Source organism: Engystomops pustulosus, chromosome 6 (genome assembly GCF_040894005.1).
Source record: "Engystomops pustulosus chromosome 6, aEngPut4.maternal, whole genome shotgun sequence".
Lineage (NCBI taxonomy): Eukaryota > Metazoa > Chordata > Amphibia > Anura > Leptodactylidae > Engystomops > Engystomops pustulosus.
The window spans coordinates 118,649,429-118,668,262 of NC_092416.1; the positions used below are offsets into that span (position 1 = coordinate 118,649,429).

Here is an 18,834-nt window from a genome sequence, read left to right on the forward strand (position 1 = left end):
ACAATTTCTGGAGATGTCATGAGGAAGGATGTAGTCTTTATCATTGTATGTGGGCATCTTCAGTCATCCAACTTTTCTGGCACACAATTATAGCCTTTACAGCTAAATATCTCACAAATTATGTCCCTATGGACCCTCTGTTGGTGATCTTTTGGTATGTAGATACAGAAACACAACATTGTACCAGAGATTACTGACAGCAGTAGCAGCAACGGGTTGTAAAAGCATCCTCCAAACCTGACTCAGCCCCACAGTTCCCCCTTTCAGAATGTTTATAGACAAGTTTCGCTCCCCCTTGTTCCCATCTCCCCCCCCCCCATCCTATCCCCTAGAACAGGATATAACTATCTTGTAAAGATGTTAATTTGCCAGCCTATACCATATGATTTTTGACCTCAAAGTTGAATGAAGACTCTACTACTGGCAAGAGAGGACTAAAGCTGTAATCTAAAACTGGAACTGAATAAATCCCAATGACCTACTGTACCCCTCCTCCACTTTTTCTTTCCTCCCCCATCTCTTCCCTATGGGTCCTAGACCCAACATTTGTATTGTTGGGATTTTGTTCTGCTGTTTCACAAAACTTGAAAATTGTTTAATAAATACAGTTTAAAAAAAAAAAGGCTCTAGAGCTGCAATTGTGGGGAAAATATTGGAATGGTGGCTAAAAGACTACATACAGGAGTATATGACACCAAATATTATAATAAGTGACAACCAGTATGAGTTTACTAAGGATAGAAGTTGTCAAACTAACCTGATCTGCTTCTATGAAGAGGTGAGCAGATGCCTGGATGGGGGAGCGGCTGTGGATATTGTGTTATTGGACTTTGCAATGACATTTGACACTGTCCCTCATAGACGCTTGATGGGTAAAATAAGGTCTATTGGTTTGGAAGGAATCATTTGCAATTGGATTGAAAATTGTCTGAAGGATCATATCCAGAGAGTTGTTGTCAATGATTCCTACTCGGAATGGTCACCAGTTATAAGTGGTATACCCCAGGGTTCTGTGCTTGGCCCCCTATTTTAAAAAATATTTAATAATGATATAGAGGTAGGAATTAATGGCACTGTGTCGATTTTTGCAGATGACACCAAGCTGTGTAGTGTAATACAGTCTATGGAGGATTCTCATTGACTTGGACAAACTAAGTGTTTGGTCATTGGCAAATGAGGTTCAATGTGGATAAATGTAAGGTTGTGCACCTAGGAGCTAATAATCCACATGCAATGCATATGTCCTTGGGGTAGTAAATCAGGGAGAGCCCCTTGTTGAGAAGGATCTAGTAGATCATAATTTGAATAACAGCATACAATGTCAATCAGCTGCCTCTAAAGCCAACAACTGCTTGTTATTTACAAGAGTGGTATGATCTCTTTGGATAGGGATGTAGTATTATCACTGTACAAGGTAGTGGTTTGGTTTTACCTGGAATATGTCATCCAGTTCTGGGCACTGGTCCATAAAAAGGATGCCCTGAAGCTGGAGAGGGTACAACGAAGGCCACAAAAATGATAAGGGGTATGGAGGGTCTCAGTTATGAGGAAAGATTAAAACAACTAGATTTATAGTTTAAAAAAGACGATTACGAGGGAACATGATTTATTTATGTAACTATATGAATGGTCCATGAAAAAAATATGGAGGCAACAGGGCTTTTTTACTATGATAGCTGTTATTATGTGGAATAGCCTGCCCAGGTGCTGGTCACAGTAGGGACAGCAGAGAGCTTCAAGAAGGGTCTATATGCCTTTTTACACCTAAATAACATTGATGGTTATGTTATATAGAATTGTTTCCTCTAAATTCCTTTCTTATCCAATTCCTTACCTTCCTTGGTTGAACTTGATGGACATGTGTCTTTTTTCAACAATATAAACTATGATTCTATGATCAGCTCTGGGCAATGATGCCAATAGTACTCAGGGGATTCACATGAACATGCACAAACAGCTCAGACAATCAGGACACAGAATCGGTGTGTTACTGCTTGTACAGAGACCCAATGCAGAGCAAGGCGGTTGGCATCATACAGTAATCTACTACATCAAAGAAAGATCTTTCTGCTAGTATTGTATTTTTTATGTAAATAAAAAATGTATCTTTATATTATTTTTTTCTAATATAGTACATGTTAGTATTTTAGACTTTTATTTTTACTTTTAATGCCACTTAATATTTTTCTACTATTATTTTAAGTACCACTTTAAGCATGCCAGCATATTCTAGTTTACATACACACAGCAAGCAACTTTATAGCAATGCACATTGTAATAAATTTTAAGACATGGTTTATCAAACTTTACAATCATTTTATAAACCCCAGAGATTTACATAAAGTACACACACAAAAATTATTTTTATAAAAAAAGCAAGTTGTGACATTGATAAAAAAATGACTATGATTACAGTAGCTTCTCCCCTTAAAACATTATGAATGAGATGACTAGACTTTTAAAACAATGTACTAGATGCATTTGTATAGTATATGTATTTACAGGTAATCTACCATTAGATGACCTCTTTTTTAACCATTGATGCTAATGGATAGCTATATGTACGCCTATATCTTTATTATAAAATTTGCTCTAGAACTGAATTTTTATAATTAACTTCTTTATTTCAGTGAAGCACAAGTGTTTGGGGAGGGTATCTGGCTTATATATGGTCCTGAAGCATTTGTAACCATCTCCTTGCTTCCTCAGCAATGCCCCCCTAGTGTTGTTCACCTAAGTGCATTATAGCTACATTATGGATCAACAAATTTGTCAAATTTCCATCAAAAAATTGTATTTAGGATTTTGGAGCTTCTCCATGCTGCGCTGTCAATCAACCTCACAAATCCACAGTATTTCTCCTCTTCATCCAAGTGGCATTAGTAGCTTTATTCTATTAAAAATATACAATTGTGATAATTTTTTTACAGAATAAAGCTTTTAAAATTATCAATGTGGATTGACAGCACGGCGTTAAGTGGCTTCAGTATCCTAGATGCAACTTTTTGAATTGAAAAGTACTGGAGTAACACTTATAAAAAACATATGGCTGTAATCATACTGTTGGGATCTACCCTTTAACGTTAATAAAGAGATAATCTTATGCTAGATCTTCTTTAATTCATTTGTAAACTTAACAAGTGATAAACATGTTTTTGTACAATAAACGCCAGAAAGGCTCCTTGGAGTTAGGAATGTATTTATCATTACCGTAATGTACTATGGATCAGTGAATTATTTTTTTTTACCATAAAAATGTCTTTTTGTACTGCCCACGAAAATACAGTTCTTTTTTGGTTATTTTTAGGTGCCCAATACAAATGTCTGATGTGAACACAATTTACTTTCCTAAACATTTTATAAACATGATGATCTTTTCCCTTAATAAATACAAACTTTACAGTGTGTCAATTTATTGCATTATGAATTATTACATATTTAAATGGGTTGTCCACTTCCAGCAAATAATTGATATGGTTTGTGTAAGGAAAAGTTATACAATTTTCCAATATACTTTCTCGACCCAAAAGTTCAGCACCAGAATATTCAGTCATAAACTAGATCAACTAATAGAATTTAAACTACTCTTGCGAGTTCATACATTTCAAAGAGAAGGTCTTAAATCTATATATGCATTCTGAAACTCCTTTAGAAATGATGAAATCCAACCAAACAGCTCCTGTGAATCTTGATCTTCTGCTTCTCCGAACTTTTGCTGTGGGATGTCAAAAACAAGACAATAAGAATGGGAGCAATATGAGATGATTGATATCAGACCCAAATTATCCAAGTCCACGAGCAGCTTCATGTTGTATTTAAAAGTATAATCAAAATGACCGTGCCTAGAATTCTGTTTTATCATTGAAATACATTTTAATAAATTGGTGAGCTAATTTGTTAGCTAACATCCAGCCAGCAACACATAATAATAATCATATAATAATCATGTAATTTTATGTCTCATAACAATTACATATTAGTACGAAAAGATCTGCGTTAAGATTCTGTGTGAAAAACATTGGGGCATCTACCTTCCATATTTTAGACTTGACAAAATGTGAAGAACCCTAAAAGCAATAGGATCCACAAAAAAGCTTTTTTCAGAATCAGAAAACCCTGTAAAAACTATAGCCCTGGACAAATATGACAATGGTTTCTGTAGAGAAGTATGCAGTTTTTATTCCTGAGCTGCCAATGGAAAATGAATGGCATCCCATCAAGGTAAAACCCATTGTTTGGTTGCCTTCTGGTAGCTATGGTTGCCATTTAAAGTTGCAAATAATCCCTATTATTATTTTGTTGTAGACTAGAAAAAATGCAAAAAATAGACTGTTAAAGTAAATCAGAGCTGCTGCCAAATCCATTCAGTGGCTCATTAGCATAATTTTAAAAGTTGCGTTAAGATGGAAGGAGAACATGATACCGAAAGTAAGAAGATTACCGCAGCCATGGTGCCTGAGTCTATGAGAAAGTGTCCCTGGTTTTTCATGCTTGATTTGGATGGTAGATTTGCTTTCATGAGGCTTTCAAAATGTATAGGAATATTTCCTTAGGAACAAGCATTGGTGTAATAATTTAACACAATATACTTTTGGTGATATTTACCAAAACTTCAGAGTACAGCTTCTTCATCTCATGGGCTTTCTTGGTGAGCTCTGTGTGCTGCATGCCATAGCGTTCTATTATTTCCTAGAATTAAAAATATGTGCATGTCATAAGGATCATTACTGTACACAAATGTAATACATATTAATAGGCTCATGGTAATCCTGACTGTGGTAATCTTCTTATATTTGATATCCATGGCCTCCTTCCTTATAAAATAAACTTTTAGAATTTTGCTAATGAACCTGTGGGCTCTGGGGGGTATTTCCAGAGCCCCTCAGTGATGTATTTTTACTGATTGTTACAATGAGCAGAGCAGGTATGTGCTGCTCATTGTAACATCCTGGGAAAAGATATCACTGAGGGGCTCTAGAAACATCTAGGACTGGACAGATGGCAGAACCTGTACGTTCGCTACCATAGACACCAATTACCTTTAGCTCCTTTAAAAATTGTTCTTCACTTGTTGATGATTTGTGGTGTTTGCTCTTGAAAGACTTTCGGTACTGGTCAATGGTTTCTAACTGCTTCGATAAAACTAACAAGAAATATATTTTACTTTAATAATATGAATAAGAATGATAATTAAACATTCACGAAGCTGATAAATAATTATCTATTTAACAATTACTTCAGTATTTCATGTTCTTCAGTAAAACTTCTGGGATTCCTATTTATCCTGAGAATGAAGAAAGAACCAACTAAATTTACGGCTGCATTCCCTCTGCAGTTTTCACAGGACTGCAGTGTAGCTCCGTGCAAGTAAGTTGGGTTTGCTGCCAATATTTTACAGCCAGAAGCAACACTTTACAAGAAAAAAATACAACTTTAGCAAATTATATGTGGCTGTCCCAGATATTGAACTCCAACCATAGAATGATGGCGTATCCTAGCAAAATGTCATCACTTTACAAGATTGGAATTCTCCTGTTAGGATTTCTCTGAGAAACAGATCTATTTTTTCATAAAATAACTTCAAATTCTTTTGGGGTTTCATTAAATAAAAAACCCAAAAACCTAGGTATTTTACTATACTACTTTTTTCTGTAGTAGCCGTCTAATTATGATGCAGTCACATGACAGTATTGCCTGTCACCTGGCAGCAATGAAGATAAAAAAATCACTCTGTCAGTATCAGACCTTAATGTTTTGTGATTCTCCTGATAAATTGTAATTGTGTGGCCTAGAGAAGCTCTTTAAGAGTAATTATATTATAGCTGATAGTTGTCTGTTTAGCAAACAGACCTTAAAGTGACGGGCCGCCCCAGCTCAATAACAGCAGTGCATCGATTACGGCTACACAATGAGGATCAATACAAGCCTTTTTATGCCTGGAGTCCACACTCCGCTCTGCGTGGTGGAGACTGAGGAATAACAATGAAGCAAAAGTCTCCCAGCTTCAACAGTTTCTTATGAGGCTCTTTAATGTACAGACAACTATAGAACTTCATCTCATGCTCTCACATATGGAATCCTGATTAATGACTGGAAGAAATTCTACAGTAATTAGATGTAATGAGAGCCTTCATGTGTCCTTCTACTCCCAAAAGATGTACACTTCATTAATAGCTTGCATCCTTGTTAACTGATCTGCCAATAATAGTGCAGTTGTACACAGCAGCATTACAACTGTAGGGGAAACATTAGAGATGTATAGACAGCAGACAGTGCCATATTGGGATTACAAAAAAAGCTCTCTAACAAAGCACGAAATATACTGTGTATGTAATATATATATATATAAATAACTTTTCTCTCAAATTAACAACCATTTGGTGGGTTTTTCCAACTTTTACCATTGGACAGTTAGTCTCATGTCAATTCACTAAATTTCCCACAGGTTGTCTTCTCATCCCTTAATATACCGTGACTCCAGGATGATACTGGAAATATGATGTGTCGAAATATGATAATATGGCTCTCTTAAGTGCACCTTATTTATATGTAACTTGCATTTGCATGTGACACAAAGCAATTTTTCTGCATAACTCCTGCAGATGACAACTCTCCCGTACTTCTGAATGCCTAGATTGTAAATGATATTAACAGTATGTACACAGGGTTTTATATGCAGCCTCACTGCTACCTCCTGGTTTCTTGCAGAAACTTCTTTTTTTGCATATTGCATTAGTCTACTAACACTTTTCTTACTACCTTTTTGTATAATATCCATATATAATGTGGCCAACAATGCAATCAATATAAAAAGATGACAGTATAACAAATTATGACACAATAATATTGAATAAAAATTCTAAAAATAAAATGGATACAGAATTGGAAAAAAAATGGTAAAATTGGAAATATAATACCTAATAAAAAATGTTACTAATATAGGGCGATTAAAGCAATGTAGATGAAATGTGCGACAAAAGTTCTACAGTGAGACAGGACTAAAAATATCCTTTATGTAATCAGGTCATCTAAATCTCATGGATAAATAATAGGTTTCTTCCCAGGAGTGTGACATGATCTCTTCCTTCTGCTCCATCTCTCTGGGTTTCCATAAGATTAGGACTAAGTCCACTGGAAAGTGACAGCATCTTAAAGTGTTGTTATTTTCGTTCTTTCTAACCCTTCAACCCACAGTAATTAAAAGGGTAAAATTGTTATTGTAATGCCAGCAGCTATGACATGGATAAAAGTAAATACAGCACAATGTGCAGTATAAGTGGGGAACTAAGCCACAAGAGGTAACAGTGCTAGAGATAATTAGTGTTTAGCCTCTTACTGCTCCACGCCATACTATTACAGCATGGAGCTGTTAAGGATGTTTGAAGAGGTCATACCCACCCCTAACACCGAAGCCTGCAAAGATTAGCAGTGCATGGGCACCACCGTCTTGTTTTAGATTGTCGCTCCTGTGACATCATCAGGGAGCAGCGATCAGTTGCCATGGCAACCTCAGGTTTTTGTAAGAAATTTTTTTAAAAAATACAACAAATTCAAATCACCCCTTCAACCCCATAACAGAAAATAGTGCCAAAATGTCCAAAACTCTATTTTTAAGCCATTTTAAAACATATAAAATTTTTTATAAAAGGTGATCAAAAGGTCATACTATCCTCAAAATGGTGGCAATGGTATCTAATTTCACCACATTTGGAATTTTCTTTCACCTTCCCAGTATACAGAATGGAATACGCAGAATTCGCAGAATACGCAGAAAATAAGCTCACCCACAGCTCTTTACACGGAAAAATGAAAAAGTTATAGATTTTTTAATTTGGGGAGCAAAAAATGAATAAAAAAAGGTACAATGCAAAGGTTTTAGCATAAGTAAAATTGTGGAGGGGGTTTTGAACTTAAGGGCATCTGCACATGTTGTGGATTGGCTTTTGGATTTATAGCATTGGTAATCCTGCAGCCATTCCACAAACATCTGAAACAAGCCACAATTGGCTAATTGGCTAGTTACTAATGTAGGAACTGCAGGGATTCTTCTGTGGCTGGAGGGTAGAGCTCCGTTTTAGCATTGCAAAGGCTGCAGATAAAATAAAAATTGTGTATTGTGTGCATGGGAATGCTATCAACACTTTTCCATACAATGTTACTGGATTACTCTGCATAAATTTCACACCCCAAATCGGCAGGTATTCCACATTGTGTACAAATAGGCTTAGATTTAATTTGTATTACTACCTAGTTGCTTATCTCCCTGCAGTGCCACTTTGTGGTTGATATTTACCCAGGGAGGCTACAAGGATGCGTGTTCCGTGAAGGCAGAACATGCAACTATTTTTTGGCTCCCCCTAGGTCCTAAGGTCACCATATTTGTATTACAGTAATTAATGGCTGTTAAGTAAAGCATCATAGGTAAACATAAGTATAGGGGATTACACCAATTATCACTGAAATAATATTTGCCCAATTAATTTTTCCTGGATATTGGCCAAGAGTAAATCACTAGCCTCCTGGATTTACATACCATCCACTTCAGCGTTCAAACCTTTGACGGAAGCTGGAGGAGAAATGAATACAGAAAGGGGGCCATTAAATCAATGCACTTTGTACTTGGCCTGAAATTTTATGAATAGGCTTGAATAATGTTTTCTGTCTGCTTACCCCCAGGAACGGCTTCAAATTCTGTCAACTCCTGAGAAAATTTCGCCAAATCAGGCTCTTGTAATAAGATCTGCTCTACAAGGGCATGTAGGAAGGTGAAGCTTTTCTCCTTACTTACCAGCTGGGACATCTACTGACAGAACACAGAGATAATATGACAAGCAAGGCAATCAATCCACAAGTAATGCAAGTATTAGAGAAGATTGCATCCATCACTTAGAATAGAATATAGAATCATGACAGATAGAAGCCCTGTACAAAGACTGATCTATACATCTCTGGAGCCACAAGCTATCACTCCACACATTACAGAAATTTATAAAGTGTCTGTCATTATAAAACATCTACATATCACAATAAAATAAAAACTATGCATGAGACAAAAGGAGACAGGAACATGATAATATTAGTATTCTTACTGTGAATACTTCATATCGTACATCATACAATATCCTACATTTTTACAAAGCATTATTATATATCCTATGACTATGGCCTCCTGCACATAATCTTGTGCATTCGCAGTCCAAAAACATGGGGCCTTAGGACCCTTGTTTGCGGCCCGTGTGTCATCACAGTGTGAGCTCCACTTAAAGGGGTATTCCCATTACAGCATATTAACGTTATTATTTCTATTATAAAAACTTATATAATTTTTCAATATACTTTCTGTATCAATTTCTCATGGTTTTCTAGATTTCTGCTTGCTCTCTGTCTATGCGATCACACAGGTGCACTGATCATGGTCAGTTTGGTCCATATTGACATGATGGCATCACACAGTTGCCGCAGATTTGTCGGCTGCACATCCATGATGCGAATCTCCCGTTCCACCACATCCCAAAGATGCTCTATTGGATTGAGATCTGGTGACTGTGGAGGCCATTTGAGTACAGTGAACTCATTGTCATGTTCAAGAAACCAGTCTGAGATGATTCCAGCTTTATGACATGGCGCATTATCCTGCTGAAAGTAGCCATCAGATGTTGGGTACATTGTGGTCATAAAGGGATGGACATGGTCAGCAACAATACTCAGGTAGGCTGTGGCGTTGCAACGATGCTCAATTGATACCAAGGGGCCCAAAGAGTGCCAAGAAAATATTCTCCACACCTGAACCATTGATACAAGGCAGGATGGATCCATGCTTTCATGTTGTTGACGCCAAATTCTGACCCTACCATCCGAATGTCGCAGCAGAAATCGAGACTCATCAGACCAGGCAAGGTTTTTTCAATCTTCTACTGTCCAATTTTGATGAGCTTGTGCAAATTGTAGCCTCAGTTTCCTGTTCTTAGCTGAAAGGAGTGGCACCCGGTGTGGTCTTCTGCTGCTGTTGCCTTTCTATCAGCTCGAACCAGTCTGCCCATTCTCCTCTGACCTCTGGCATCAACAAGGCATTTCCGCCCACAGAACTGCCTCTCACTGGATTTTTTTTCTTTTTCGGACCATTCTCTGTAAACCCTAGAGATGGTTGTGCGTGAAAATCCCAGTAGATCAGCAGTTTCTGAAATACTCAGACCAGCCCTTCTGGCATCAACAACCATGCCACGTTCAAAGGCAATGAAATCACCTTTCTTCCCCATACTGATGCTCGGTTTGAACTGCAGGAGATTGTCTTGACCATGTCTACATGCCTAAATGCACTGAGTTGCCGCCATGTGATTGGCTGATTAGAAATTAAGTGTTAACGAGCAGTTTGACAGGTGTACCTAATAAAGTGGCCGGTGAGTGTATATAGTCCACTATATATAGTGCACTAGTACACTATATCTATATATATCTCTATATATATATATATCTATATATATATATATATATATATATATATATACACCTTTCATGCAGATTTATAGTGGAGATTCCAGACTACAGCTATAAACACATGGACAAAATTGTTGGTTCCCCTCATTTAATGAAAGAAAAATCCACAATGGTCACACAAATGGGCATTGCTTTTCAACCATGCTTCCACAGAAATTAAAAACAAAAAGTAAAACTCATGAAACAGGCCTGGACTGAAATGATGATACCCCTGAAGGAAATGTGAGCAAAGGGACATGTTAAATCAAAGTGTGCCCACTAATTAGCACCACATATGTCTACAATCCTGAAGTGGCCTTCTATGAGCCCTGACATAAATAGTATGGAGCATCTTTGGAAGCAACTGAAACATGTCATCTGGAAAAGGCACCCTTTGAATCCCAGACAACTGGAACAGTTTTCTCATGAGCAGTGGGCCCAAGTACCTATTGAAAGGTGCAGAAGTCTCATTGACAGTTAAAAAAATCATTTGATTGCCTCAAAAGGCTGTGGAACAAAATATTAAGTTAAGAGTACCATCATTGCTATATCATCATATCTTACTTTGTCAGATTTTTTTATCTGTTGTGGCGTTCACCAATTGGAAAAGTCATTTTGGTACTTGGGGATTTCTAACTTTTCTGTTTATTTATTGATATATGTGTTGTAGGGGAAGTTTTTTTTTATTATTATTTTTTATGTTTGCTAGGGTGAGATTGTTTCGCAGTACATTGCCTATGTGCATCATTTTGTGTTGAGGTTAATAGATCTTGTGTGCCGTGTTTCATTTGCATTGTGTGCCATAATTCATGTACTGGGAAAATAAGGAGATGAATCATGAAATACAATGCATTCAGCAACTATACTGAACAGTTAGGTATTTTTCACATTTTGTTATGTTGCAGCCTTAAAGGCACAGGAAAGCTATTCTGGATTATACAAATAAAACACCTAGTAAAAAGATTCTTATATCTGATAAAACTAATTTTAAATCTTTAAATCATGTCAGGAGGAATTGAGGAACTGTACATCATCTGCTCAAACAATCCTTACAGAGAAGTATGGCAGCATCTTACTTTGTAGAGCTTTTAAGCAACTAGGGCAGGAAGACTGGTCATGTTTGAGTTATAGCAGTAAGGAGCAGATTACAAAGAAATTTGTAGTTGGAAACCTTATCTTTGGACCTCACAATAGTTGTTTATAGACAACTATGTGAATGTTCCTAAATGGTCCCAACTGACAGAATCCAACATCTCTAAATGGCTGTCCAACTGTTCAACGTGACAGAACTTGAGGGGATCTGGAGAAAAGACTGGTAGAAAATCAGTGTGAGTACAAAAGGGAAATAAGTTTTAGCCAAACTGCTAAAAGCAGAAATATATAGGACTTTTAAACTGCAGGACAATGTGTACTTCCTAGTGTCATTTAATATTCTGTGCAGTTTACTGGGAAGTTAATATGAAAAATTAAATACTGTTGCAACATTTTCTTGCAGGCTACATTTGTACAGATTTCACCATGCAGTTGAGAATAAACAACCCCTTTATTTATTTTTAAAAAGAGTTTGCATTGTTACATTCTGATATTGTACCTGCAACTTGTTTAAACTTTTGTATATAGAGGTTAATATTTTAACCTCTTAAGGATGCACCCATTTTGCTTAAGTATTGCTTTATATGGTTATAACTTTTGAACACTTTAACCAAAGAGAAATTGTTTCCTGGCACATGTTGTACTTGTTTGATATGTTTTATGTTTATTTATAAAAAAAAAATTTGAAAAATTTTAAATCATCTCCCTTTCAGACAGATACCTATTACTAATTTGGATGAAAGACATAACATTTCCCATATGTCTGCTTTATGTTTTTATCATTTTCAAAATATCTGGATAGTTTACTCGTGGCTTTTAAATCACATATCGGTTTTCTGTAATTTCAAATAGATTTTAGAATTTTTTTTAGATAATTTTTGTTTTCAATTAGCTTTGAAATGTATAATATTAGGAACGCCTAAAAATCATCCTTTTTTCAAACATGTACCCCATAATTAATAATAATAGCTTTTATGGAGAATGTCAACCCAGATCTTCTTATCAAAAACAAAATGGAGGTGACATTTACAATGGTCTAATTTTCTTGCTAAAGCTTACATTTAGCCCTTAAACTTATACATTCACAAAAGAGAAAAAGATAAAACCCATCTATAAAATTTGTTATGCATTTTCTCCTGCGTACAGAGACGCCCCACATGTGGATGTTACCTGTTTTATCGGTGCACAGCGAGGCGCAGAAGGGAAGGAGGGCCATACAGCACCCAGTTTTGCTCTACAAAATTTAGCGGTTTTTAGTTGGTTCATTCAATATTCGTTCAAAATTTGTTTTTCTGTTATTGTAGTCATATGAGAGCATATTTGTTGCTGGATGAGATTCAGTTTTCAGCTATGCTTATTTGGGGTAGTTATACCCTATTGAAGAAAATGCATTAACTTTTTGTGTGAGGGTGGGGGGAATGAATTCTGCAATTTGTATTTGGTGCACCTTAAGTTATATGTTATCCTTATTCTATGGGTGAGTGAATAAAAAATACCAAATTTCTTTAGTTTTTCTTACATTTCACTAATCTGGGGGAAAAAATAATTTTTTGCATTGCCATTTTCAAAGTGATATAAGACTTTTATTTTTTGGTCTATAGAGCTGGTTAGGAGCTTGTTTTTTGTGGAACATTTTGGTATAGATACATTGTTTTGGTTACTTTTTATAGCATTTTATGTGGTACAAGATAGGTAAAAGTCATGATTTTTATGGATTTTTAAAAAATTCTTTCACGCCCTTCATGAAACGGGTTCAATAATGATTTTGTTTTACTGTGCTAGTCTATGCAAATAATGAATAAGGTGCAAGCAGAGGCTATTTTAAAGTGACTTTGCACTGTCCTATGTTCATTTAGTGTAATGAAAAGTCACAAAACTGCAATTGTACTACAACTGTGCCAAAACAACACCATACATAGACAAAAAAAACTAATGACGAATAGCGACCTCTGTGTTCAAGAATATTTCTACAGTACTGTTTATTTTATACTCAAGAAAAATATAACATCCTACTAATACTGCTTATTGTGTACAGTACATGAACATAACTACTATAAAAAAAAAAAAACTGCCTACGGGGTACATGAATATAACTGCGGTAGTAGAATTCATGCACAGGACCATGGGGGAGATTTATATGCTAGTGCTTAGTTCGCTGGCGTATGATGAAAGCCCCTCCAGTGCCACCGGATACATCAACCAGCCAACTGTGCAGGTGTACAATTGTACTGAATTGGCTATTACCAGCAACCATTCAGCCTTGAATGGTCGCAGTATATAGCAAATGCGGGGCAGGAAGGCCCCATCCTGGTCCACTGTACTTTACGTCCACTTTGTGTGGAGGTGGTGCAAAGGGGCATATAATCACAAAGACTGACAGTTTGCTAGGCATTGCGATTATTTCAGGACTTGTACACCAGAAAACTGGCAAACAAGTCCCGATAAATGTCCCCCTATGACTGCTATAATTCTGCACCTTGTAACATCAGTACAGTTTAACTACTATAGACTTTAAGCACAGGAATAATGTTATTATAATACTTCCTGTTGTGTAGAAGAATACATAACTACTAGATGACCTCTTCCCAATAAGTCTGGTTCATTTCCTTTATAGACATATTTACATAAATCTATTTCATGTGCATGGCTGCTTTGATGCTTACTGGTAGTTTTATTTTGTAGGTGAAGTCTGATCTTTCCATGGGAAATATTCTTAGTCAGCTGCTGGCCTTTTGCCATCCCAATGTTACATATTGTGATTTGCTTTAATCCTGGGTGTTTTAATAATTGTGTGGTAACGCCATGGGGAAGCACAGTGGTAAAATATGATTTGGTCTGCATTTCTCTCAATGATGAATGAGGTGTTACAACTCATACCACAGAGGTGCTGGATGCGCTGAAACACTATTGTCTTGTGGCCATAAATCACTTATTATGAGCTTCTTTAAAATGTATGAAATGGACATCAATGAAAGTGAGAATTTAGGTAAAGAAAGCCAAATTATTTAATGAATGAATCACAGACATATGCATGGAAAAAGAGAAATATACATAAACATTTAAAGAATTATTGTGATTGACCCAGTTGTATGGCAAATAATTTTCCTAAATTGAAAACCTTTTGCGAAAAATCTTTTGCGAATGATAAGTTGCTTGATACCTCAGGGTCAAATACTTCACACATGTCCATATTCCCTAGTAATTTCTGAAACACTTCATTTAAATTCTTGGTCTAACACACCTTTATTCTGCCTACCCTATGAAAAAAGAAACATTATTAAGGGGAATCTACTAACAAAATCCATAATGTAAACCAGGGACACTTAGATCATAGATACATAGGCAGACACTGTGCGGGGGGGGGGCATCGTGGGGTAAAGAGCCCGCAAAGGCAAGTTAAATGCTGCGGTCTCGCTGACCACGGCATTTAACGGGTTAAAAAACACCTGACCGCGGGTGTTACCCGGGGATGCCAGCCGTAGATTACTGCTGACATCCCGCGGCCCCTGATGCCGACTTGGCTTCGGTGCAGTGCCGAACCGGCATCATCTCTGCGCCATAGCCCTACGGCGCTTAGCGCTAATAGCAGGACCCAGTGCCGTAGAGCTACAGCTCGGAGCGCTAAGGGGTTAATAGTTATATAATAAAATAGAATACCAAATCCCCCTCTACGCTACAGAAAACATTACCATAGTCATCCCGTTTGCCCGAGACTATACATATTATATATCAAAATGACCAAAACAAAATAGGAAACTCAATAATGATGTTCATTTTGAATTGTGATAATTTAAAAACCATATACTATGTAATTACAAAAACGCCTTTTTTCAACTTTTAATCCCATATAAAACTAAACATGAAAAAAAATCTTTAAACTTATGTTTTAATTAGCACCATGTGTCCCGGAAAAAACGCAACAAAGATTTTTAAGCTAGAATGCAAACAAATTGGCTAAAATGCCCCGGTCATTAAAGCATGTTCAGGCCACATCATAAAGTCGTTAAAACATGTAGGACAGGCTGGTTTAAGTCAGGGTTATTCTCTGGATATGTATGTGTCATGACAAAAAGATAGCCAAGGTATCCAGATAGACCTTAATCATTTGTTTTAATCAATTCTTAATCAATTCTTTTAGCGATGTAATTAATACTATAAAGCTTTAGAAAGGACTATGTATTATCTCCAAACATCTCCAAAGACCTGAATGTTCCTGTGTCTACTGTGCGTAGTATCATCAAGAAGGATTAAGCCTATTCCCCTGTGGCTAACCTCCCTAGATATTTCATTGCAAGATTGTTTGGATGGTGGATAAAGAACCTCAACTAACATCCAAACAACTTCAGGCTTCTCCGCAGTCCGAGGGTACAACAGTGTCAACCCGTTCTATCTGTCAGCGTCTGAATGAAAAGGGACTGTATTGTAAGATACCCAGCTGGAGTTTGCTAAAACTTAACTGAGAAAGCCTAAAATGTTTTGGGTGAATGTTCTCTGGTCAAATGAGACAAAAGTAGAGCTTTTTGGTAAAAGGCGTCATCATAGAGTTTATAGGGAAGAAAGAGTCCTTCAAAGAAAAGAACACGGTCCCTACAGTCAAACATGGCGGGAGGTTCCCTGATGTTTTGTGGTTGCACTGAACTACCTGACCATGTGCATGGCAATATGAAATGGCAGTTTAGAGATGACACCTTCAAATCTCAGGGACCTGGAGCAGTTTGCCAAAGAAGAATGGTCTAAAATTCCAGCAGAGCATTGAAAGAAACTCATTGATGGTTACCAGGGGCTGTTGATCACAGTTATTTTGTCTAAAGGTTGTGGTACCAAGTCTTTGCCTGAGGGTGGCAATACTTTTGTCCGGCCCATTTTTGGAGTTTTGTGCAAAATGATCAATGACTTTACTTTTTTTTAGAGCCGGTGACGGCTTTTGGCATTTCTTGCATGTGCGCGTTATGTACTAAACTCGTGCGCATAAAGTGCCGAGAGCAGGGTGACGTCAAAAGACCAGGGAATGTAAACTATGGCGTAGAGGTAGCACGTGAGCTTCATTTGAATATCATCTAAAGTAGATTTTTTTACAAAAGCAACAGTTTTTGTTCCTAGCCAAAATATATTCCAGGATCAGCAGAACAGAGCCCACCAGTAACAAAACAAAAGTATCTTTTTAGCTCACTTCATCAATGTCCTGTATAGGCAGTGCACGGAGTATCTGAGTCCGAGTCAGTTCATATTGGAGAGAGACATAGGGGTTTGTCCAGCACTAGACAAAATCCACAAAATAGTGAAGATTAAAAACAACTAATTTTATTCCAAAGTATTAAAAGCATGATAAGGATGCCAAGACAAAAAAATCTTAGAAAAAAACCAGACGCATTTCAGGTCTGAATGACCCGTAATCATAGTACATACTAGAGGTATGGCAGCACACTATTATATGAAAACTTAGCTACTGGTACCACCCCGGAAGTATGTCTGAAAACATCATTACAAGTGAGATTATTTCAGGTATATACAATGCAAGAAAGAACATTAGATAAGCAGCGGCATAAAAACATACAGGAAACATTTAGTAAATATACATTAAGTCTCTACAGTAGTTCCTGAGTTTCCGCTGATTTCGTTTTCTTCCTCATTTTGAAATTGATCCATACCTCTAGTATATACTACAATTAAGGGTTGTTCAGACCTGAAACGCATCAGTTTTTTTCTAAGATTTTTTTGTCATGGCATCCTAATCATGTTTTTAATACTTTGGAATAAAATTTGTTGTTTTTAAATCTTCATCATTTTGTGGATTTGGTCGAGTGCTGGACAAACCCCTATGTCTCTCTCTCACCAGTAATTGCCTTTAGCTAAAAAATTTCATATACAGGTGGTAGATTTACTTGAACCAGAAGGCTGGAGAAGGATGCCATGCAGTAGTAATCGCTCCTCAGGCTATTATGGCCTCCACTGAATGTGTACTTTATTCCCCAGCAGTATAAAATAGTGTAGTCTAGTACACTTTTCCATCCTTTTTATCCTCCTGGATGCTACATATACTCAGCACATGGAGGCAAAAGGGATGCCTCCGTCTGCCAGTACATATCTATGGACACTTCAGCATATATCCCAGGAGTTTTTCTGCTATAGGTGCTGAGCAAAAAACAACATGGAAACAGAGACAAATTCATATCCACCTATCTATTAGGGAATACAGGTGATACAATGCTAGATATAAGCTTTACATTACAAACACTAAAGTTATACATTGCATTCAGACCACATTCACAGGTTATGCTTAAATCGCATATTGAAATTTAAATCATCCACATCGTAGTAACTGTGTTAAGTCCTACAAGCTTATGTTTTGGAAGTAACAACACGTTTTTGGATTTTGTATTTGTAATTCCCCAAGACAAGTGTTTAGGTCTAATGTAGGGTAAGTGCCTTTACACATCCCCTTGCTTTTTCAGGATTGGATGCAGACACAAGGGGAGAGGTAAAGGGGTTAACTGATTGAGGCTAGGGGTAAAGGGGACACAATCACAAGAAAGAGAGGGACATATGGAAGAGCAATACCTTTTGGGGCAAAGACAGTGGTCTTCTGTGTAGTGATATTGCTGCTATGCTCTGGAAAAAGAAGGAACTCTCCAGAGAACCTGCAGCAGATATGAGTTAGCTAGACACTTATTTAGAGTTATCGGGACCCATTTACTAAGGTCGTTGCGACAGTTTTCTGTTGGACTTTGCACATTCTTTTCAGTTAATACCAAAAACTTTGAACAACATAAAAATGCATCAATCCAGAAATATATGAAACAAATAAGTCTTTATTGAAAAGTAACAATATCAAAGTGACATAGCGAAACACGTGTCGGGGTATTCTATGTGTGGTCCCTCATTTGGTATGGTAGTCTCAGATTTTCTGTATGTTCTGTCCTCATAGAATGTATTGCCATTCCTGATGTGATAACATTTTCTGATAGTCTTTCATTATAATGTAGTACCTATTTTATATTATGCATATGACTGTGTAACCTACCATTAGGCTTATTACAGACGCTACTTTGGACACACACATTTTTATTTCATTGCAGTTCATCTAGCATTGCATTGTGCATGTACAGTTCTATTGTTATTTTTCAATAAAGATATATTTGTTTCATATATTTCTGGATTGATGCATTTTTTATGTTGTTCAAAGATTTTGGTATTATCTGAATAAACTGATGGTAGTGTGTTGTGCCCACACCAATCGGTTTTGTAACTTATGTACATTCTTTTTACTGC

General features: G+C 36.8%; 1 protein-coding gene across 3 annotated transcripts in view; it reads right to left on the reverse strand.

Annotated features, from left to right (window-relative positions):
• Positions 1–2,177: 2,177 nt before the first annotated feature.
• Positions 2,178–18,834, reverse strand: part of LOC140064118 (formin-H-like) — a 121,051-nt gene continuing 104,394 nt past the window's right edge. For all 3 annotated transcript variants that reach the window (XM_072110673.1, XM_072110674.1, XM_072110675.1), the window contains 5 exons: positions 8,671–8,800; positions 8,534–8,566; positions 5,040–5,143; positions 4,606–4,689; positions 2,178–3,715 (listed from right to left, as the gene is read on the reverse strand). In XM_072110673.1, coding sequence (XP_071966774.1) covers positions 3,605–3,715; positions 4,606–4,689; positions 5,040–5,143; positions 8,534–8,566; positions 8,671–8,800 — 462 coding nt within the window. In that variant the 3' untranslated portion in view covers positions 2,178–3,604. The remainder of the gene's footprint in view (positions 3,716–4,605; positions 4,690–5,039; positions 5,144–8,533; positions 8,567–8,670; positions 8,801–18,834) is intronic.